This window comes from Chiloscyllium punctatum, chromosome 3, assembly GCF_047496795.1.
Source record: "Chiloscyllium punctatum isolate Juve2018m chromosome 3, sChiPun1.3, whole genome shotgun sequence".
NCBI lineage: Eukaryota > Metazoa > Chordata > Chondrichthyes > Orectolobiformes > Hemiscylliidae > Chiloscyllium > Chiloscyllium punctatum.
Genome location: NC_092741.1, coordinates 3,532,909 through 3,554,783, shown reverse-complemented (window position 1 = coordinate 3,554,783; position 21,875 = coordinate 3,532,909). Strand labels below are relative to the sequence as shown.

The 21,875-nt window shown below is 55.2% G+C and overlaps 1 protein-coding gene and 2 long non-coding RNA genes across 3 annotated transcripts in view; 2 read left to right on the top strand and 1 right to left on the bottom strand.

Moving 5' to 3' along the window:
- Nucleotides 1-21,875, top strand: part of LOC140454478 (uncharacterized) — a 656,315-nt gene that overhangs the window by 35,886 nt on the left and 598,554 nt on the right. The gene's annotated exons all lie outside the window — the stretch shown is intronic.
- On the top strand, nt 849-14,537 carry LOC140454474 (uncharacterized). Its single transcript, XR_011952693.1, has 3 exons — nt 849-1,005; nt 13,702-13,866; nt 14,294-14,537. It is a non-coding gene; the product is annotated as an uncharacterized lncRNA (long non-coding RNA).
- The window catches only part of LOC140455202 (chromo domain-containing protein rhino-like), a 21,873-nt gene continuing 21,334 nt past the window's right edge, over nt 21,337-21,875 (bottom strand). Inside the window, exon 4 of the mRNA XM_072549919.1 lies at nt 21,337-21,378. Coding sequence (XP_072406020.1) covers nt 21,337-21,378 — 42 coding nt within the window. The remainder of the gene's footprint in view (nt 21,379-21,875) is intronic.

The window sequence follows — 21,875 nt, the reverse complement described above, 5'->3', positions numbered from 1 at the left end:
ATTTCATCTGCTCTGAAGCTCCTCAACCATGTCCTGGAACAAACTCACTTATCTCTCCACTCTTCAGGCTGACTGCCTTTATTCCTGATGAAGGGCTTTTGCCTGAAATGTTGGTTTTACTGCTCCTCGGATACTACCTGACCTGCTCTTGCTCTTCCAGCACCATTAATCCAGGATCTGGTTTCCAGCCTCTGCAGACATTGTTTCTCCCTCTGAGATGGCCACTTCCTCCAGCTGAGGCCTTCCCTTACCAAGATGGCCTCCTCGCGTCCGGCCCCCACACACACACACACACACACCCGAGCGGGGCTATCCCTTACCAAGATGGCCGCCTCGCATCCGGGCCACCGCCTCAGCAAGACGGCCGGCCCCCCACACACACACACACCCGAGCGGGACTATCCCTTACCAAGATGGCCTCCTCGCGTCCGGCCCCCACACACACACACCCGAGCGGGGCTATCCCTTACCAAGATGGCCGCCTCGCATCCGGGCCACCGCCTCAGCAAGACGGCCGGCCCCCCACACACACACACACCCGAGCGGGACTATCCCTTACCAAGATGGCCTCCTCGCGTCCGGCCCCCACACACACACACCCGAGCGGGGCTATCCCTTACCAAGATGGCCTCCTCGCATCCGGGCCACCGCCTCAGCAAGACGGCCGGCCCCCACACACACACCCGAGCGGGACTATCCCATACCAAGATGGCCTCCTCGCATCCGGGCCACCGCCTCAGCAAGACGGCCGGCCCCCACACACACCCGAGCGGGACTATCCCTTACCAAGATGGCCGGCACCCCTTTCCCCCGCCCCGCGCAATTGCTCTGCCTCAGCGAGAAGGCCGGCCCAGCATCCTTTACCACGATGGCCGGGCCCCGGTCACGCTGCCCCCGCCTGCCCGCCATCAACGTTCGGGGGTCCTCTCTGGGCGAAACGCGGCTGGCCGAAGATTTGCCTGCGCGGGGGACTTGAAGAAGGAAAAGCAACCAAGTATCACCATGGTAACGGGGTCTGGGGTCTGGGGGCCTGGGGCACTGAGGGAGGGTGGGCTTTATCAGAGTCAGTATTACAGCCTCACATCATAGTCTGGAGTCTACAGGGATATAAAGCAGTATTACAGACCCCCCTCAGTCTAACCTGTCCATGTTGACCAGGTAACCCCAACCCTGTCTAGTCCCATTGACCAGGACACAGACCATATCACCCCCCCCCCCAAAAAAACACACCCCAGTCACACACCCATACAACATCACTCTGAAATATTGGACCAGCCCCCAACACATCATCCAGGCAGACACATAATAATCTAACATCATAGTCTGATAAACTGGTTCATAACATCATCTAATATCGCAGTCTAATAACATCATCAAATATCACAGTCTAATAACATCATCTAATATCACAGTCTAATAACATCAACTAACATCACAGTCTAATAACATCATCAAATATCACAGTCTAATAACATCGTCTAATATCACAGTCTAATAACATCGTCTAACATCACAGTCTAATAACATCATCTAACATCACAGTCTAAAAACATCAACTAATATCACAGTCTAATAACATCATCTAATATCACAGTCTAATAACATCATCTAATATCACAGTCTAATAACATCAACTAACATCACAGTCTAATAACATCATCTAATATCACAGTCTAATAACATCATCTAACATCACAGTCTAATAACATCAACTAACATCACAGTCTAATAACATCATCTAACATCACAGTCTAATAACATTATCTAATATCACAGTCTAATAACATCATCTAATATCATTGTTAAATAACATCATCTAACATCACAGTCTAATAACATTATCTAATATCACAGTCTAATAACATCATCTAATATCATTGTTAAATAACATCATCTAACATCACAGTCTAATAACATCATCTAATATCACAGTCTAATAACTTCATCTAATATCACAGTCTAATAACATCAACTAATATCACAGTCTAATAACATCAACTAATATCACAGTCTAATAACATCATCTAACATCACAGTCGAATAACATCATCTAACATCACAGTCTAATAACATCATCTAACATCACAGTCTAATAACATTATCTAATATCACAGTCTAATAACATCATCTAACATCACAGTCTAATAACATCAACTAATATCACAGTCTAATAACATCATCTAACATCACAGTCTAATAACATAATCTAATATCACAGTCTAATAACATCATCTAACATCACAGTCTAATAACATCAACTAATATCACAGTCTAATAACATCATCTAACATCACAGTCTAATAACATCATCTAACATCACAGTCTAATAACATCAACTAACATCACAGTCTAATAACATAATCTAATATCACAGTCTAATAACATCATCTAACATCACAGTCTAATAACATCAACTAACATCACAGTCTAATAACATCATCTAACATCACAGTCTAATAACATTATCTAATATCACAGTCTAATAACATCATCTAATATCATTGTTAAATAACATCATCTAACATCACAGTCTAATAACATTATCTAATATCACAGTCTAATAACATCATCTAATATCATTGTTAAATAACATCATCTAACATCACAGTCTAATAACATCATCTAATATCACAGTCTAATAACTTCATCTAATATCACAGTCTAATAACATCAACTAATATCACAGTCTAATAACATCATCTAATATCACAGTCTAATAACATCATCTAACATCACAGTTTAATAACATCATCTAATATCACAGTTTAATAACATCAACTAATATCACAGTCTAATAACATCATCTAACATCACAGTCTAATAACATCATCTAATATCACAGTCTAATAACATCAACTAATATCACAGTCTAATAACATCATCTAACATCACAGTCTAATAACATCATCTAACATCACAGTCTAATAACATCAACTAATATCACAGTCTAATAACATCATCTAACATCACAGTCTAATAACATCAACTAACATCACAGTCTAATAACATCATCTAACATCACAGTCTAATAACATCATCTAATATCACAGTTTAATAACATCAACTAATATCACAGTCTAATAACATCATCTAACATCATTGTTAAATATCATTGTTAAATAACATCATCAAATGTCATAAGATCTTCTAATACCATAATCTAACGTCATGGTTTAATATCATTGTTAAATAACATCATCAAATGTCATTGTCAAATATTATAGTCCAATAAGATCTTCCAATACCATAATCTAATATCATGGTTTAATATCATAGTTTAATGTCATAGTACAATAACGTATCTAGTAACAGTCTAATAACATCGTCTAATGTCATAGTCTGTTAACATCATTTAATAATATTGATGGATATCGTAACAATCTAATATCATTGTCTAATATGACACTTTAATGTTATAGTCTAATAACATTATCGAATATTATTGTTAAATATTAAAATCTAATAACATCTTCTAAAAGCATAATCTCATATCAAGGTTATGTCATAGTCTAATATCATAATCTAATATCATGGCCTAATATAGTAGTTTAATATCATAGTCCAGTAACATGTCTGATAACATAGTCTAACAACAAAGTCTAATATTACGGTGTTATGGACTAGGCCAGACCGCTCAAAACATTCTTAAGCAGGCAGCCCAGACCATAAGTTTGCAACTTGTTTCGGTAAATACACAGTGAAAGTTACCCAGAGTACGTCAGCGAGGTTGACTATAAGGTTTTAAAACATACGAAAATTTATTCACAAAATTACACAATGAAACACAAAGAACAGAATAACGAACCCCTACAGAACTCAGTCTATCCAAACTGGACTTAACTATGTTGTTCCAAATGTTCACAACAGTCCCACTAAGCAAATCCCCTTAAAACACAGTGAAAAAAAAGAAACAGATGCTTACAGAAAGAGAGAGAGCCTGTTCACACAGTCCACTGCTGAACCTCCAACCTACTTCTGGACTGAACTCTCTCAGTGAGAGAGCTGACCACTCCCCTTCCATTATACAGGTCACTTCTAAAACATGACCACGTTGGCCTGAAGTCTCATCTGTTTACAGATAAACAAAAGGCCCCTCCAAATCCTTTTCATCTCTGTACCAAACGAATCTAATCGGAGCCCAGCCCGTTTACGACCCCTCTGAAATAAATCAAGGACACAGTCTCTTTGAAAAAAGGAACCGTATTTTGACAATATCATGACAATGGTCGAATATCATTGTTTAATATCATAGTCTAATACCACAGTCTAATAACATGGCTGGGTGATGTGGGGTGGTGTTGGCAGCAGGTTAGTGTGGGCAGGGGAGGAGGGAAGTGAGAGAAGGTTCTGGAACACCCCCATTGTGGTTGGGGAGGGGGTTTCCGGTTGAAATCACCCCCACGTCAGGGTCAGCCCTACCCCATGGAGGGAGCTCCCTGAGCAGAGAGCCTGGGAAACCAGTCCTGTGGGACAAATCTATGTTGTTCTAGCACCCCTAGCCACCTCAGTGAGGCTAACATACTCTGAGGAAGGGTCAGCCGACAGGAAAGGTTGACCCCTGACTCTCTTCACGGACGCTGCCAAACCAGTCCTGTTTCTGTTTCCAATTGGCTCCATTTGATTGAGTTGATTGTTGTCAGATAAACCGAGGTGCAGCTCACACCATACAGATTGGATGGGGATAATAGAACAGGGTGAGGAATACAATACGACGGCTCCAGAGATGTACAGGCAGCAAGGTCAACATTAGATTTGAAATCTGAGAGGTCCACTCAGAAATCTAATAGCGGCGGGAAAGAAGCTATTCTTAAAAGGGTTACAACGCCTGTTTCAGCTTCTCTGTCGTTCTGCCCCGCACTGTCAAATGGTGCTGCAGTGTAGGAGAGTGCCACTCTTTGGGAGGGTGGGAGCAGTGTGTGGGAGGGTGGGAGCAGTGTGTGGGAGGGTGGGAGCAGTGTGGGAGGGTGGGAGCAGTGTGGGAGGGTGGTGCAGTGTGGGAGGGTGATGTAGTGTGGGAGGGTGGGAGCAGTGTGGGAGGGTGATGTAGTGTGGGAGGGTGGTGCAGTGTGGGAGGGTGGGAGCAGTGTGGGAGGGTGATGTAGTGTGAGGGTGGTGCACTGTGGGAGTGTAGTACAGTGTGGGAGGGTAGTACAGTGTGGGAGAGTGTGCAGTGTGAGAGGGTTGTGCAGTGTGAGAGGGTGGTGCAGTGTGAGAGGGTGGTGCAGTATGGGAGGGTGGTACAGTGTGGGAGAGTGTGCAGTATGGGAGGGTAGTACAGTATGGGAGAGTGTGCAGTGTGAGAGGGTTGTGCAGTGTGAGAGGGTTGTGCAGTGTGGGAGGGTTGTTCAGTGTGGGAGAGTGTGCAGTGTGAGAGGGTTGTTCAGTGTGGGAGAGTGTGTAGTGTGAGAGGGTTGTGCAGTGTGAGAGGGTTGTGCAGTGTGAGAGGGTGGTGCAGTGTGAGAGGGTGGTGCAGTGTGAGAGGGTAGTACAGTGTGAGAGGGTTGTGCAGTATGGGAGAGTGTGTAGTGTGAGAGGGTGGTGCAGTGTGAGAGGGTTGTGCAGTGTGAGAGGGTGGTGTAGTGTGGGAGAGTGTGCAGTGTGAGAGGGTGGTGCAGTGTGAGAGGGTGGTGTAGTGTGGGAGAGTGTGCAGTGTGTGAGGGTGTGTAGTGTGGGAGAGTGTGTAGTGTGAGAGGGTTGTGCAGTGTGAGAGGGTTGTGCAGTGTGAGAGGGTGGTGCAGTGTGAGAGGGTAGTACAGTGTGAGAGGGTTGTGCAGTATGAGAGGGTGGTGCAGTGTGAGAGGGTGGTGTAGTGTGGGAGAGTGTGCAGTGTGAGAGGGTTGTGCAGTGTGAGAGGGTGGTGTAGTGTGGGAGAGTGTGCAGTGTGTGAGGGTGTGTAGTGTGGGAGAGTGTGCAGTGTGTGAGGGTGGTGCAGTGTGGGAGAGTGTGCAGTGTGAGAGGGTTGTGCAGTGTGAGAGGGTTGTGCAGTGTGGGAGGGTGGTGCAGTGTGAGAGGGTGGTGCAGTGTGAGAGGGTAGTACAGTGTGAGAGAGTGTGTAGTGTGAGAGGGAGGTGCAGTGTGAGGGTGGTGCAGTATGGGAGGGTAGTGCAGTGTGGGAGAGTGGTGCAGTGTGTGAGTGTGGTGCAGTGTGTGAGGGTGGTGCAGAGTGTGGGAGGGTGGTGCAGTGTGTGAGTGTGGTGCAGTGTGAGAGGGTGGTGCAGTGTGTGAGTGTGGTGCAGTGTGTGAGGGTGGTGCAGTGTGTGAGGGTAGTGCAGTGTGGGAGAGTGTGTAGTGTGAGAGGGTGGTGCAGTGTGAGGGTGGTGCAGTATGGGAGGGTAGTGCAGTGTGGGAGAGTGTGTAGTGTGAGAGGGTGGTGCAGTGTGAGGGTGGTGCAGTGTGGGAGAGTGTGTAGTGTGAGAGGGTGGTGCAGTGTGGGAGGGTGGTGCAGAGTGTGAGGGTGGTGCAGAGTGTGAGGGTGGTGCAGTGTGGGAGGGTGGTGCAGTGTGGGAGGGTGGTGCAGTGTGAGGGTGGTGCAGTGTGGGAGGGTGGTGTAGTGTGTGAGGGTGGTGCAGTGAGGGTGGTGCAGTGTGTGAGAGGGTAGTATAGTGTGTGAGTGTGGTGCAGTGTGGGAGGGTGGTGCACTGTGAGAGGGTAGTATAGTGTGTGAGTGTGGTGCAGTGTGGGAGGGTGGTGCAGTGTGAGAGGGTAGTGTAGTGTGTGAGGGTGGTGCAGTGAGGGTGGTGCAGTGTGAGAGGGTAGTATAGTGTGTGAGTGTGGTGCAGTGAGGGTAGTGTAGTGTGTGAGGGTGGTGTAGTGTGTGTGAGGGTGGTGCAGTGTGTGTGAGGGTGGTGCAGTGTGTGTGAGGGTGGTGCAGAGTGTGTGAGGGTGGTGCACTGTGTGTGAGGGTGGTGCAGAGTGTGAGTGTGGTGCAGTGTGGGAGGGTGGTGCAGTGTGGGAGGGTGGTGCAGTGAGGGTGGTGCAGTGTGTGAGGGTGGTGCAGTGTGGGAGGGTGGGAGGGTGGTGCAGTGAGGGTGGTGCAGTGTGGGAGGGTGGTGCAGTGTGGGAGGGTGGTGCAGTGTGAGAGGGTGGTGCAGTGTGTGTGAGGGTGGTGCAGTGAGGGTGGTGCAGTGTGGGAGGGTGGTGCAGTGTGAGAGGGTGGTGCAGTGTGTGTGAGGGTGGTGCAGTGTGAGAGGGTAGTATAGTGTGGTAGTGTAGTGTGTGAGGGTGGTGCAGTGTGTGTGAGGTTGGTGCAATGTGTGTGAGGGTGGTGCAGAGTGTGTGAGGGTGGTGCACTGTGTGTGAGGGTGGTGCAGAGTGTGAGTGTGGTGCAGTGTGAGAGGGTGGTGCAGAGTGTGAGTGTGGTGCAATGTGGGAGGGTGGTGCAGTGTGGGAGGGTGGTGCAGAGTGTGAGGGTGGTGCAGAGTGTGAGTGTGGTGCAGAGTGTGAGTGTGGTGCAGTGTGGGAGGGTGGTGCAGTGTGTGAGGGTGGTGCAGAGTGTGAGGGTGGTGCAGAGTGTGAGGGTGGTGCAGAGTGTGAGTGTGGTGCAGTGTGGGAGGGTGGTGCAGTGTGGGAGGGTGGTGCAGTGTGGGAGGGTGGTGTAGTGTGTGAGGGTGGTGCAGTGTGTGAGCGTGCTGTAGTGTGTGAGGGTGGTGCAGTGTGTGAGGGTGGTGCAGTGTGTGAGGGTGGTGCAGTGTGAGAGGGTAGTATAGTGTGTGAGGGTGGTGCAGTGAGGGTAGTGTAGTGTGTGAGGGTGGTGCACTGTGTGTGAGGGTGGTGCAGTGTGTGAGGGTGCTGCAATGTGAGAGGGTAGTATAGTGTGTGAGTGTGGTGCAGTGAGGGTAGTGTAGTGTGTGAGGGTGGTGCACTGTGTGTGAGGGTGGTGCAGTGTGTGAGGGTGGTGCAGTGTGTGAGGGTGCTGCAGTGTGTGTGAGGGTGGTGCAGTGTGAGAGGGTAGTATAGTGTGTGAGTGTGGTGCAGTGTGGGAGGGTGGTGCAGTGTGAGAGGGTAGTATAGTGTGTGAGTGTGGTGCAGTGTGGGAGGGTGGTGCAGTGTGAGAGGGTAGTATAGTGTGTGAGTGTGGTGCAGTGAGGGTAGTGTAGTGTGTGAGGGTGGTGCAGTGTGTGTGAGGGTGGTGCACTGTGTGTGAGGGTGGTGCAGAGTGTGAGTGTGGTGCAGTGTGGGAGGGTGGTGCAGTGTGGGAGGGTGGTGCAGAGTGTGAGGGTGGTGAAGTGTGGGAGGGTGGTGCAGTGTGGGAGGGTGGTGCAGTGAGGGTGGTGCAGTGTGGGAGGGTGGTGCAGTGTGGGAGGGTGGTGCAGAGTGTGAGTGTGGTGCAGTGTGGGAGGGTGGTGCAGTGTGAGAGGGTGGTGCAGTGTGTGTGAGGGTGGTGCAGTGTGAGAGGGTAGTATAGTGTGTGAGTGTGGTGCAGTGAGGGTAGTGTAGTGTGTGAGGGTGGTGCACTGTGTGTGAGGGTGGTGCAGAGTGTGAGAGGGTGGTGCAGAGTGAGAGGGTGGTGCAGAGTGAGAGGGTGGTGCAGAGTGTGAGGGTGGTGCAGAGTGTGAGAGGGTGGTGCAGAGTGTGAGTGTGGTGCAGAGTGTGAGGGTGGTGCAGAGTGTGAGGGTGGTGCAGAGTGTGAGGGTGGTGCAGTGTGGGAGGGTGGTGCAGAGTGTGAGGGTGGTGCAGAGTGTGAGTGTGGTGCAGTGTGGGAGGGTAGTATAGTGTGTGAGTGTGGTGCAGTGAGGGTGGTGCAGTGTGTGAGGGTGGTGCAGTGTGAGAGGGTGGTGCAGTGTCAGAGGGTAGTATAGTGTGTGAGTGTGGTGCAGTGAGGGTGGTGCAGTGTGGGAGGGTGGTGTAGTGTGGGAGGGTGGTGCAGTGTGGGAGGGTGGTGCAGAGTGTGAGGGTGGTGCAGTGTGGGAGGGTGGTGCAGTGTGGGAGGGTGGTGCAGTGTGTGAGGGTGGTGCAGTGTGGGAGGGTGGTGCAGAGTGTGAGTGTGGTGCAGTGTGGGAGGGTGGTGCAGTGTGTGAGGGTGGTGCAGTGTGTGAGGGTGGTGCAGTGTGTGAGGGTGGTGCAGTGTGGGAGGGTGGTGTAGTGTGTGAGCGTGGTGCAGTGTGTGAGGGTGGTGCAGTGTGTGAGGGTGGTGCAGTGTGGGAGGGTGGTGCAGAGTGTGAGTGTGGTGCAGTGTGGGAGGGTGGTGCAGAGTGTGAGTGTGGTGCAGTGTGGGAGGGTAGTATAGTGTGTGAGTGTGGTGCAGTGAGGGTAGTGTAGTGTGTGAGGGTGGTGCAGTGTGTGTGGGTGGTGCAGTGTGTGAGGGTGGTGCAGTGTGTGAGGGTGGTGCAGTGTGTGAGGGTGGTGCAGTGTGAGAGGGTAGTGCAGTGTGTGTGAGGGTGGTGCAGTGTGAGAGGGTAGTATAGTGTGTGTGTGTGGTGCAGTGAGGGTAGTGTAGTGTGTGTGGGTGGTGCAGTGTGTGAGGGTGGTGCAGTGAGGGTGGTGCAGTGTGTGAGGGTAGTATAGTGTGTGAGTGTGGTGCAGTGTGGGAGGGTGGTGCAGTGTGGGAGGGTGGTGCAGTGTGAGAGGGTAGTATAGTGTGTGAGTGTGGTGCAGTGTGTGAGGGTGGTGCAGTGTGTGAGGGTGGTGCAGAGTGTGTGAGGGTGGTGCAGTGTGTGAGGGTGGTGCAGTGAGGGTGGTGCAGTGTGGGAGGGTGGTGCAGTGTGAGAGGGTGGTGCAGTGTGAGAGGGTAGTGCAGTGTGTGTGAGGGTGGTGCAGTGTGAGAGGGTAGTATAGTGTGTGAGTGTGGTGCAGTGAGGGTAGTGTAGTGTGTGTGGGTGGTGCAGTGTGTGAGGGTGGTGCACTGTGTGTGAGGGTGGTATAGTGCAGGAGGGTGGTGCAGTGTGTGAGGGTGGTGCAGTGAGGGTGGTGCAGTGTGTGAGGGTAGTGCACTGTGTGAGAGGGGGGGGGGGGGGGGGGGGGGGGGGGGGGGGGGGGGGGGGGGGGGGGGGGGGGGGGGGGGGGGGGGGGGGGGGGGGGGGGGGGGGCAGTGTGTGTGAGGGTGGTGCAGTGTGAGAGGGTAGTATAGTGTGTGAGTGTGGTGCTGTGAGGGTAGTGCAGTGTGTGAGGGTGGTGCAGTGTGTGTGGGTGGTGCAGTGTGTGAGGGTGGTGCAGTGAGGGTGGTGCAGTGTGTGAGGGTGGTGCAGTGTGAGAGGGTAGTATAGTGTGTGAGTGTGGTGCAGTGAGGGTAGTGTAGTGTGTGAGGGTGGTGCACTGTGTGTGAGGGTGGTGCACTGTGTGTAAGGGTGGTGCAGAGTGTGTGAGGGTGGTGCACTGTGTGGGAGGGTGGTGCAGAGTGTGAGGGTGGTGCAGAGTGTGAGGGTGGTGCAGAGTGTGAGGGTGGTGCAGAGAGGGAGGGTGGTGCAGTGTGGAAGGGTGGTGCAGTGTGGGAGGGTGGTGCAGAGTGTGAGGGTGGTGCAGAGTGTGAGGGTGGTGCTGAGTGTGAGTGTGGTGCAGTGTGTGAGGGTGGTGCAGTGTGTGAGGGTGGTGCAGTGTGTGAGGGTGGTGCAGAGTGTGAGTGTGGTGCAGTGTGGGAGGGTGGTGCAGTGTGGGAGGGTGGTGTAGTGTGTGAGGGTGGTGCAGTGTGTGAGGGTGGTGCAGTGTGTGAGGGTGGTGCAGTGTGGGAGGGTGGTGCAGAGTGTGAGTGTGGTGCAGTGTGGGAGGGTAGTATAGTGTGTGAGGGTGGTGCAGTGTGTGAGGGTGGTGCAGTGTGTGAGCGTGGTGTAGTGTGGGAGGGTGGTGCAGTGTGGGAGGGTGGTGCAGTGTGGGAGGGTGGTGTAGTGTGTGAGGGTGGTGTAGTGTGTGAGGGTGGTGCAGTGTGTGAGGGTGGTGCAGTGTGGGAGGGTGGTGCAGAGTGTGAGTGTGGTGCAGTGTGGGAGGGTAGTATAGTGTGTGAGTGTGGTGCAGTGTGTGAGGGTGGTGCAGTGTGTGAGCGTGGTGTAGTGTGGGAGGGTGGTGCAGTGTGGGAGGGTGGTGCAGTGTGGGAGGGTGGTGTAGTGTGTGAGGGTGGTGCAGTGTGTGAGGGTGGTGCAGTGTGGGAGGGTGGTGCAGTGTGTGAGGGTGGTGCAGTGTGTGAGCGTGGTGTAGTGTGGGAGGGTGGTGCAGTGTGAGAGGGTGGTGCAGTGTGTGAGGGTGGTGCAGTGTGGGAGGGTGGTGCAGTGTGTGAGGGTGGTGCAGTGTGGGAGGGTGGTGCAGTGTGGGAGGGTGGTGCAGTGTGTGAGGGTGGTGCAGTGTGTGAGGGTGGTGCAGTGTGTGAGGGTGGTGCAGTGTGGGAGGGTGGTGCAGTGTGAGAGGGTGGTGCAGTGTGTGAGGGTGGTGCAGTGTGTGAGGGTGGTGCAGTGTGGGAGGGTGGTGCAGTGTGAGAGGGTAGTATAGTGTGTGAGTGTGGTGCAGTGAGGGTAGTGTAGTGTGTGTGGGTGGTGCAGTGTGTGAGGGTGGTGCAGTGTGTGAGGGTGGTGCACTGTGTGTGAGGGTGGTGTAGTGCAGGAGGGTGGTGCAGTGTGTGAGGGTGCTGCAGTGTTTGAGGGTGGTTCACTGTGTGTGAGGGTGGTGCAGTGTGGGAGGGTGGTGCACTGTGTGTGAGGGTGGTGTAGTGCAGGAGGGTGGTGCAGTGTGTGAGGGTGCTGCAGGGTTTGAGGGTGGTTCACTGTGTGTGAGGGTGGTGCACTGTTGGAGGGTGGTGTAGTGTGTGAGCGTGGTGTAGTGCAGGAGGGTGGTGTAGTGTGTGAGGGTGGTGCAGTGTGTGAGGGTGGTGTAGTGTGTGAGTGTGGTGTAGTGCAGGAGGGTGGTGTAGTGTGTGAGGGTGGTGTAGTGCAGGAGGGTGGTGCAGTGTGTGAGGGTGGTGCAGTGTGTGAGGGTGGTGCAGAGTGTGAGGGTGGTGCAGTGTGTGTGGGTGGTGCAGTGTGAGTGTGGTGCAGTGTGGGAGGGTGGTGCAGTGTGTGTGGGTGGTGCAGTGTGAGTGTGGTGCAGTGTGGGAGGGTGGTGCAGTGTGTGAGGGTGGTGCAGAGTGTGAGGGTGGTGCAGTGTGAGTGTGGTGCAGTGTGGGAGGGTGGTGCAGTGTGTGTGGGTGGTGCAGTGTGGGAGGGTGGTGCAGTGTGTGAGGGTGGTGTAGTGTGTGAGGGTGGTGCAGTGTGTGAGGGTGGTGCAGTGCGGGAGGGTGGTGCAGTGTGTGAGGGTGGTGCAGTGTGTGAGGGTGGTGCAGTGTGTGAGGGTGGTGTAGTGCAGGAGGGTGGTGCAGTGTGTGAGGGTGGTGCTCTGTGCGGGAGGGTGATGCAGTGTGTGAGGGTGATGCAGTGTGGGAGGGTGGAGCAGTGTGGGGGGGGTAGTGCAGTGTGGGAGGGTGGAGCAGTGTGGGGGGGTAGTGCAGTGTGGGGGGTTAGTGCAGTGTTGGAGGGTGGAGCAGTGTGGGAGGGTGGTGCAGAGTCTGAGGGTGGAGCAGTGTGGGAGGGTGGTGCAGAGTCTGAGGGTGGAGCAGTGTGGGAGGGTGGTGCAGAGTCTGAGGGTGGAGCAGTGTGGGAGGGTGGTGCAGAGTCTGAGGGTGGAGCAGTGTGGGAGGGTGGTGCAGAGTCTGAGGGTGGAGCAGTGTGGGAGGGTGGTGCAGAGTCTGAGGGTGGAGCAGTGTGGGAGGGTGGTGCAGAGTCTGAGGGTGGAGCAGTGTGGGAGGGTGGTGCAGAGTCTGAGGGTGGAGCAGTGTGGGAGGGTGGTGCAGAGTCTGAGGGTGGAGCAGTGTGGGAGGGTGGTGCAGAGTCTGAGGGTGGAGCAGTGTGGGAGGGTGGTGCAGAGTCTGAGGGTGGAGCAGTGTGGGAGGGTGGTGCAGAGTCTGAGGGTGGTGGACTGTGGGTGGGTGCAGTATGTGAGGGTGGGGTAGTGGAGTAGCTGCCGCACTGTGAGAGAGTACTGTCCTGTGGAAGGTGGTGCACTGTTAGAGGGTGCTGCTCTGGGGAGGGTGCTGCACTGTTAGAGGGTGCTGCACTGTTAGAGGGTGCTGCACTGTTAGAGGGTGCTGCAGTGTGAGAGGGTGCCGTACCATGGTTGTTGCAGGTTTTGTGATTGGAAGACAAACAGAGACACCATCAGGTGACATAAAGGAACAAATTCACAAAGATTTTCTCCTTCCGTCCCAGTCACTGAACGACATGATCTGGTCATTGTTAGCTTACCCCTGTGGGAGTGCAGTGTTCTCTCAAATTGCTCAGTGACTGTACTCATTTTGATCGAAAGTGCTTTGGGATACCCTCAAGTCCAGAAATGTGTCTTTTTTGTTAAACTTGGTCGGCACGGTGGCTCGGTGGTTAGCACTGCTGCCTCACCGTGGTGGGGACCCAGGTTCACTTCCCACCCTCAGGCAACTGTGTGGAGTTTGCACATCCTCCCCGTGTCTGCGTGGGTTTCCTCAGGGTGCTCCGGTTTTCTCCCACACTCCAAGGATGTGCAGGTCAGGGTGGACTGGCCATTCAAAACTGCCCAGTGTGTTCAGGGATGTGCAGGTTGGGTGGGTTAGCCATGGGGAACGCAGGGTTACAGGGATAGGGTAAGGGGGAATGGGTCGTGGGTGGGATGCTCTTCAGAGGGTCAGTGTGTAGTTGGTGGGCCAAATGGCCTGCCTGCATACTGTTGGGATTCCATATTCCAGTCTGACATCTGTTGCAATTGGATTTTTCCCAGATTGAAGACAGTGCTTGTCCAACATGGCCTCGGTATGGGATTGCCATCCACAGCCAGCCCAGCCCAGTGGCAGTATTGGAAGGAACCAGCCTGTGAAGTGTTCTCAGCCCAGAGGGGAGCACCTCTGTTACCCACACAGGGTCAATCAGCTGCTGCAGTTCAAAGGTCAGTGCTGAGAAACAGGAAGCAGTCAGCAAGGCTTGCACTTTAACAACCACATGTAGGGAGAGTGTGACTTGGAATCGAACCCCCATAAGTGTAGAGGGAGCTTTACTCTGTATCTCACCCCATGCTGTCCCTGCCTTGGGAGTGTTTGATGGGGGGGACAGTGTAGAGGGAGCTTTACTCTGTATCTAACCCCATGCTGTCCCTGTTCTGGGAGTGTTTGATGGGGGACAGTGTAGAGGGTGCTTTACTCTGTGTCAAATCCTATGCTGTCCCTGTCCCTGGGTACATTTGATGGGAGGCTGTGTAGAGGGAGCTTTACTTTGTTTAAATATTAGGGTGGACTAACCCTTCAGTTGAAAAGGGTGGAGTTTGGTGTGACGGTGTGTGTCAGTCTGACTGTATAAAGTACACGCTGTCATTGCAGCCTGGTGAATGTCTGTGAGTTGCTACTCTCCTGCTCGCACTTGGGCACTGTGTGGTGTGGAGCTGCAGTCTCTCAGTGAACAATGGATATTGAGAAGCTGGTACACATCGCTGACACCCTGGAGAAGATTGTGTTGAGGTGCTTTGGGCCTGATGGTGGTCAGGTGCTGTTTGTCCGAGACACCGGAGATATCCAAATCACTAAGGATGGATGCAGGATATTAGAGTCGCTGCTCCTGGACCACCCCGCTGCAGGTTTGTCTTTACGTCTGTTATGGAAACGGGAACAGGAGCAGGCCATTCGGCCCCTCTAGCTCACTCTGCAATTCCTGGCCCGACGTTCCTCATGTCCGCTTTCCCCTGTGAATCCCCGACTGATCGATCTCAGCCTTAAATATACACAAGGGCTCTGCCCCCACAGCTCTCTCTGTGGGCAAGGAATTCCAAAGACTCTCAACTTCCAGAGAGAAGAAATTCCACCTCATCTCAGTCTTAAATTGGTGCCCCTTGTAATCAGAGGCCCTGGTCTACAGGGCCTGGACAAGGGAGACGACCTCTCCGCATTATACCCTGCCAAGTCCCTGCTGAATCTCATACGTTTCTTCGAATGCCCAGTAGTTGGGTCCCACTCAAACGAGAACCTGTCTATCGCACGCCAGCAAACCTTCTCTGAACTGCCTCCAACAGAATCATGTCCTTGCTGAGTTATGGGGACCACAACTGCTCACAGGACCTCCAGGTGTGATCTCTCCAGCCCCTTGACTCATTCCTGAGGTGAAGTCTTTGTTTTTCTGAGGAAGGCTGGAGCAGGTTGGGCCCCTGCAGTTTAGTAGATTAAAAAGGGAATGATGTAAAATCACAGGAGGATTGGACATGGTGGATACCAGGAGGATGTGTCTTCTCCCTGTGAGACTAATATCACTCCTGGATGTTAGTATCGAACAACAGCTCTCCCCTTGAACACAGAGATGAGGATTTTTTTAAACTCTGAAGATCGTTAGTCTGCGGAATTTTCTTCCTCAGAGCAGAGTGGATTATTGCAAATATTCAAGGCTGAGTGAGATACGTGATGGAGAGATAAGTGTTCTCTTCAACAACAGAGAGGGCTTGAAGGGTCACATGGCCGACTCTAGTTCCAAAATGTAGCTGAACCAACAGGTTTACAGATTAGTGGGTCATTACAGGTTCCCTGTAACCACACCCCGTTTCCCCCCACCATCACACCCCGTTTCCCCCCCACCATCACAGCCCGTTCCCCCCCATCACACCCCGTTTCCCCCCCCATCACACCCCGTTTCCCCCCCATCACACCCCGTTTCCCCCCACCCATCACACCCCGTTCCCCCCCAATCACACCCCGTTCCCCCCCACCATCACACCCCGTTCCCCCCACCATCACACCCCGTTCCCCCCACCATCACACCCCGTTTCCCCCCCCAATCACACCCCGTTCCCCCCCATCACACCCCGTTCCCCCCCCATCACACCCGTTCCCCCCCCAACACACCCCCGTTCCCCCCCCCAATCACACCCCCGTTTCCCCCTCCAATCACACCCCGTTTCCCCCCCCAATCACACCCCGTTCCCCCCCCCATCACACCCCGTTCCCCCCACCATCACACCCGTTTCCCCCCCCAATCACACCCTGTTCCCCACCCATCACACCCCGTTTCCCCCCACCATCACACACCCGTTTCCCCCCACCCATCACACCCCGTTCCCCCCCACCCATCACACCCCGTTCCCCCCCACCCATCACACCCCGTTCCCCCCACCATCACACCCCGTTTTCCCCCCCCATCACACACCCGTTCCCCCCACCATCACACCCCGTTTCCCCCCCACCATCACACCCCGTTCCCCCCCCCACCATCACACCCCGTTCCCCCCCCACCATCACACCCCGTTCCCCCCCCAATCACACCCCGTTCCCCCCCAATCGGGTGTGATTGGTGGGAACGGGGTGTGATTGGTGGGAGATGGGGTGTGATGGGGGGGAATGGAGTATGATTGGAGGGGAAGCATGTGTGATGGGGGAACGGGGTGTGATTGTGGGGGAACAGGGAGTTGATTGGGGGGAACGAGGAGAACGAGGTATGATTGGGGGAAGGGGGTGTGATTGGGGGTGAACGGGGTGTGATTGTGGGGAACAGGGAGTGATTGGGGGGATGGGGTGTGATTGTGGGGGAACAGGGTGTGGTTACAGGGAACGGGGTGTGATTTGGAGGGAACAGGGTGTGGTTACAGGGAACGGGGTGTGATTGTGGGGGAACTGGGAGTGATTGGGGGAAATGGGTGTGAATGGGGGAAGGGGTGTGATTGGGGCAAATGGGGTGTGATTGGGAGAAGTGGGGTGTGATTGTGGGGTAAATGGGTGTGATGGAGGGAATGGGGTGTGATTTGGGGGGAATGGGGTGTGTTTGGGGGGAACGGTGTGGTTACAGGGAACGGGGTATGATTGGGGGGAAACAGGGTGTGATTGGGGGAATGGGGTGTGATTGGGGTGGTGATTCGGGAGAGTAGGTGTAATGGGGGGAATGGGGGTGTGATTGGGGGGAACGGTGTGTGATTGGGAGGGAAGTGGGTGTGATTGGGGGGTACGGAGTGTGATTGGGGAGGAACGGTGTGATATGGGGATATGGGTGTGGTTACAGGGAACAGTGTGTGATTACCGGGAACGGGGTGTGGTTGGGAGGGAACAGGGTGTGGTTGGGAGGGAATGGAGTGTGATTGGGGGAGGAACCGGGGTATGACTGGGGGGAGCGGGTTGTGATTGTGGAGGAATACGGTGTGATTGGGGGGAAATGGGGTGTGATTGTGGGGGAACGGGGGTGTGGTTACAGGTTACGGCGTATGTTTGGCGGGGACAGGGTGTGATTAGAGGAGAACGGGGTGTGGTTACAGGGTTTATTTGGGGGGGACAGGATGTGAATGGGGGGTAACGGGGTGTGAATAGCGGGGAGTGGTGTGTGATTGGGGGGACGGGGTGTGATGGGGAATCGGGTGTGATGGGGGGGAGTAGGTGTGATGGTGGGATGGGGGTGTGATTGGGGGGAGCGGGGTGTGATGGGGGTGAATGGTGTGAGAGTTTGGGTAATGGGGTGTGATGGGGGTGAATAGTGTGTGAGTGGGGGTAACGGGATGTGATTGTGGGGTAATGGGGTGGTGATTGGGGGAATGGATATGATTGGGGGGAGGAGGTGTGATGGGGGAATGGGGTTGTGATTGGGGGAACGGGGTGTGGTTACCGGGAACGGTGGTGGCGATTGGGGGGAGCGGGTTGTGATTGGTGGGGAAGTGGGTGTGGTTGGGAGGGAAGTGGATGTGATTGTGGTGGAACGGGATGTGGTTACAGGTTACAGGGTTTGTTTGGGGGGGGGGACATGGTGTGATTGGGGGGGTAACGGGGTTATGATTGGGGGGGGGAACAGGGTGTGATGGGGGAGTAGGTGTGATGGACAGATGGGGTTGTGATTGGGGAGAATGGGGGTGTGATGGAGGAACGGGGTGTGATGGGGGAATGTGGTGTGATTGGGGGCGAATGGGTGTGATGGGGAGAATAGGGGTGTGAATGGAGTGAATGGGTGTGTGATAGGGGAAGCAGGGTGTGATTGGGGGGAATGGGGCTGATGGGGGTGTGATTGGGGGTACAGAGTGTGGTTACAGGGAACGGGGTGTGATTTCCAGGAACGGGGTGTCATTTGGGTAACGGGGTGTGATTACAGGTTACGGGGTTTGTTTGGGGGGGGGGGCAGGGTGTGATTGGGGGGGGAATAGGGTGTGATTGGGAGGGAATGGGGTGTGATTGGGTGACAGGGCCAGGGGCATTTAGCGGCAGCTGGTTATTTGAAAATCGGACCGTCCCCCTCTCAGACCGTACCTCCCTCCCTCCCTCCCGGCAGGTTGATGGTGCAGAGTGTGTCGGCTCACTGCAGGAGGTCGGGAGATGGAGCCAAGTCCTTCATCGTTCTGCTGGCTGCCATGCTGCGGGGAGTCAGGGCCGAGAGCAGAGGCCGGGGGGACCTGCCTGCCGACCGCTGGCTGGCCAAGGGGGTTGGCCCGGCCTGGAGCAGGAGGTGCTAGGGCCTGTGATGGGGGGAGGCAGCTGGCCCCGCACTGCATCCAGGCCCTCAGTCCCTGCGACGGGCGCCTGCAGCTGAGGGCTGGGGCCCGTCGCCTGGGTGCTCGAGGCCCCTACTTTGCAGGTAAGGTAGGCCCGACCCACACCCTCCTCCTCAGACAACTGGCCTGGGACTACCTGGGGCGGCTGGGAGGGGGGCAAGAAGAGCGGGGCCTGCGGCTGGAGGCTGACTGCTTCCCCAGGCCTCCTGGTCACCGTGCCCGGCCTACCCATAGGCAGCAGCCGGGTGCTGGCCGGGCTGCCCCTGAGCCGAGGCCTCGCCCTGCCCTGCAGCCAGGCGCAGGGCCCAACCCTGGCGGTGGTGGTGGGGACCAGCCTGCTGCCCCCTCTTGAGCCAGGCCGGGTCCCACCCTGAGGCCGGAGGGGCCGGAGGGGCTATCCAAGGCCCGGAGCTGGGCCCAGGCCCGGCTGGAGGAGACGCTCAGCCAGCTGCAGGCCCCTGGGGGTGGGGCTTGCTGCTGTCGGGGCCAAGGCAGCCGGACTGCGTCCTGGAGCAGGCCCGGAACCACGGCCTGTCGGTGGTGCACTTGCCTCCCAGACCAGGAGCTGGCCTTGCTCAGGAGGCTGAGTGGAGTGGAGGTACCCCACTGCTTGACAGGGCTCCGGCCAACGGACACGCTATCGGCCAGCTTCATCAGGCCTAACCCCCTGGTCCCCCATAGCCAGCTCCTGCTAGGGGTTCCCCGGTCTCCAGGGCTGCCAGCCTCACTGCCTGCTCGTGTGTGCTCCCACCCTCGGGCTGGCTCAGCAGCTCCGAGGACGCTCTCCACGGGGCCTTCACACTGCTCAGGCTCCTACTGCCTGGAACAGCAACTCTGCAGGAAGGCTGCGAGGGACAGGGGACCGGGGAATGGGGGGAGAGAGGGTGAGGGACAGCGGACCGAGGAACTGGGGAAGAGAGGGTGGGGTACAGGGGACCGGGGAATGGGGGAGAGAGAGTGGGGTACAGGGGACCGAGGAACTGGGGAGGAGAGGGTGGGGTACAGGGGACCGAGGAACTGGGGGGAGAGAGTGGGGGTACAGGGGACCGAGGAACTGGGGGGGAGAGAGTGGGGTACAGGGGACCGAGGAACTGGGGGGAGAGAGTGGGGTACAGGGGACCGAGGAACTGGGGGGAGAGAGTGGGGTACAGGGGACCGAGGAACTGGGGGGAGAGAGTGGGGTACAGGGGACCGGGGGAACTGGGGAGAGAGAGTGGGGTACAGGGGACCGGGGAATGGGGGAGAGAGGGTGAGAGCACAGGGGGAGAGAGACTAAGAGAACAGGGAAAGAGAGTGAGAGACAAGGCAGACAGAGGGAGAGACAGAGGAAAGAGAGTGGGGTACAGGGGACCAGGGAACTGGGGAGAGAGAGGGAGAGGCGGACTCTGGGGTTTGGAAGACAGGGACAGGGAACCGGGGATCAGGAGGGACAGAGCAACAGCCAGTGCACTGGGGAGTGTGAGATAGCGAGTGAGAGACAGGGGAGTGGGCAGTGTGGGAAGGAGGGACAGATAACTGGGCACCTGCTGAAAGACAGTAAGGGGAATGAGACAAGTGAGCTGGCAGCTGGCAAACAGGGAACAGCAGAGCTGCTCCGAATGGAGGAGGAAACTAAGTGTAACGCAGGCAACTGGTGAAGGGGAGCGTTACCCGGCAGGAGGGCCAGGAGCTGGGCAGAGTGCCTGTCAACTCCCAGCTGGGAGTGTCCTCCGTACAGGGGGTACCTTTGAGTTGCTTGTACACTACTACCTCCAGCGTGTGTCTGGCAGTCTCCTACAGCTCAACACCAGGCTGGCATGCAGGATTGTACTGGAGGCATTACTGAGTATCCCCAGGCACCTGCAGCCCTGGGTAGACCAGGGAAGGGGCTGTCTCCAGGCTCAAGCCCACCTTGTCGCGAGTCTTCGGGGGCACACAATACCACCGGAGGCAGAGGGACCCCTGGAGGTGGTGGTCGCAAAGCAGCACCTCCTGATCGCCGTCCTCCGGTGCCTGAGGAACTTACTCAACATCGACTCCATCATCCCCATCCACGGCAAACTCCGGCAAAATCTCCACCGGAGACCGTGAGGACTCAGACTGAAGCACAATCTGAGCTGGTACCCAGGGGAACTGGTCACTGTCGGTCCCCGGGGACGGGGGTGGGGCGGGGCTGGGGGGGGGGGGGGTGAGCCAGTCAGTGTCAGCTGTCTGTCCCTGGGGAGGGCGGGGTGGGAGGGGTGCGATTGAGGGGAACTCACCCTCTGCACTGGGCCCAGACACTCTCTCTGCACAGTGAGACACAGACTCAGCATTAATGAGGGTTTTCATTTCGTTGATGACTTTATTCTGTTTGGATAATAAATTTCTGTAATTATACAGTGAGTTGTTGCAGGTCATTGATCGCGGGTTACAGAAGGCCCAGGAACTCGGTTTTGATCTGCCTTTTTGTAAAGTCTGACAGGCTCCTCTGTGCCACTCGAACCATTCAGCACAGCCAAGGCACTCCCAGACCTACTCCCTACCGTCAGGTCAGGAAGAACGAGCTGCAGTGTGAATCCAGGCTGGCATCCTGTTTCCAGGCCTCACTGCTGTCTCACTGCAGGGGGAGGGTGGCGCAGGGTTAGCTGGTCCAGTTTATCCTTGCCTGTCAGGCAACGTTACCCCAGAGTGATTTGGAAGGGGCACACTCAGCAGCCTCAGGGTCACTCCCGAGTCACTGTTGTTGGGGAATGTCAGCCCAGTTTCCCCGAGTTTGGGGTCTGGGAAGGACCCAGGGTTCCTGTGGGGCGATGCTGATGACAGGCACTCGGGTGAAGGGAGCGTGGCTGGGATGGGGAGGAGATGCAGCTCCAGGGAACGGGAAGGCAGGGTGGAAGCGACAAAATCCGAGTGAGCCATTCCTGGGCTCGCGTAGCCCGGTGGTGGAATTCCCTGTCACCCTCAGCCTCCTGCCCCTTGTCGCCGGTCACATGAAGAGTCCTCCTGCAACACAGAGATCGTACAAACGGAATCAGTCTCTGGGCTCTTCCCTTCACTGTGGGCTGGTGATCTCTGACACAAAATGGTACAAGGTGCAGATATCCACCCCTGCTTCTGCAGCCTCCCGGAGACATACACAATTATCTACAGAAAAATAAACCCACCAGTGTCCTTTGGGGACCTCGGAGTGGCTGCAGCCATTTAGCAATGGGAACGAGGCACTCTGATCGGTGCTGTGAGCTGTACTGAGACCCCGGGGGTCGGGGGTCGGGGTCGGGGGGGGGGGGTGGTGCCAATATCCTCCGACCGCTCAGAGTCCCAGCACCATCCACCCTGACCGTCTCCTTCCTGACTCCACCGATCTCTGGCTGCTGGGTTTGTAATGCCATTGGTTGGCCCTTTGCCAGCAGCCGGTCAGAGGTAACTTAATTCACCCTCTGTCACCTCTTCTACCTGTCCCAGGCAAGCAGAGACACACACACACGCACAGACCAAACACA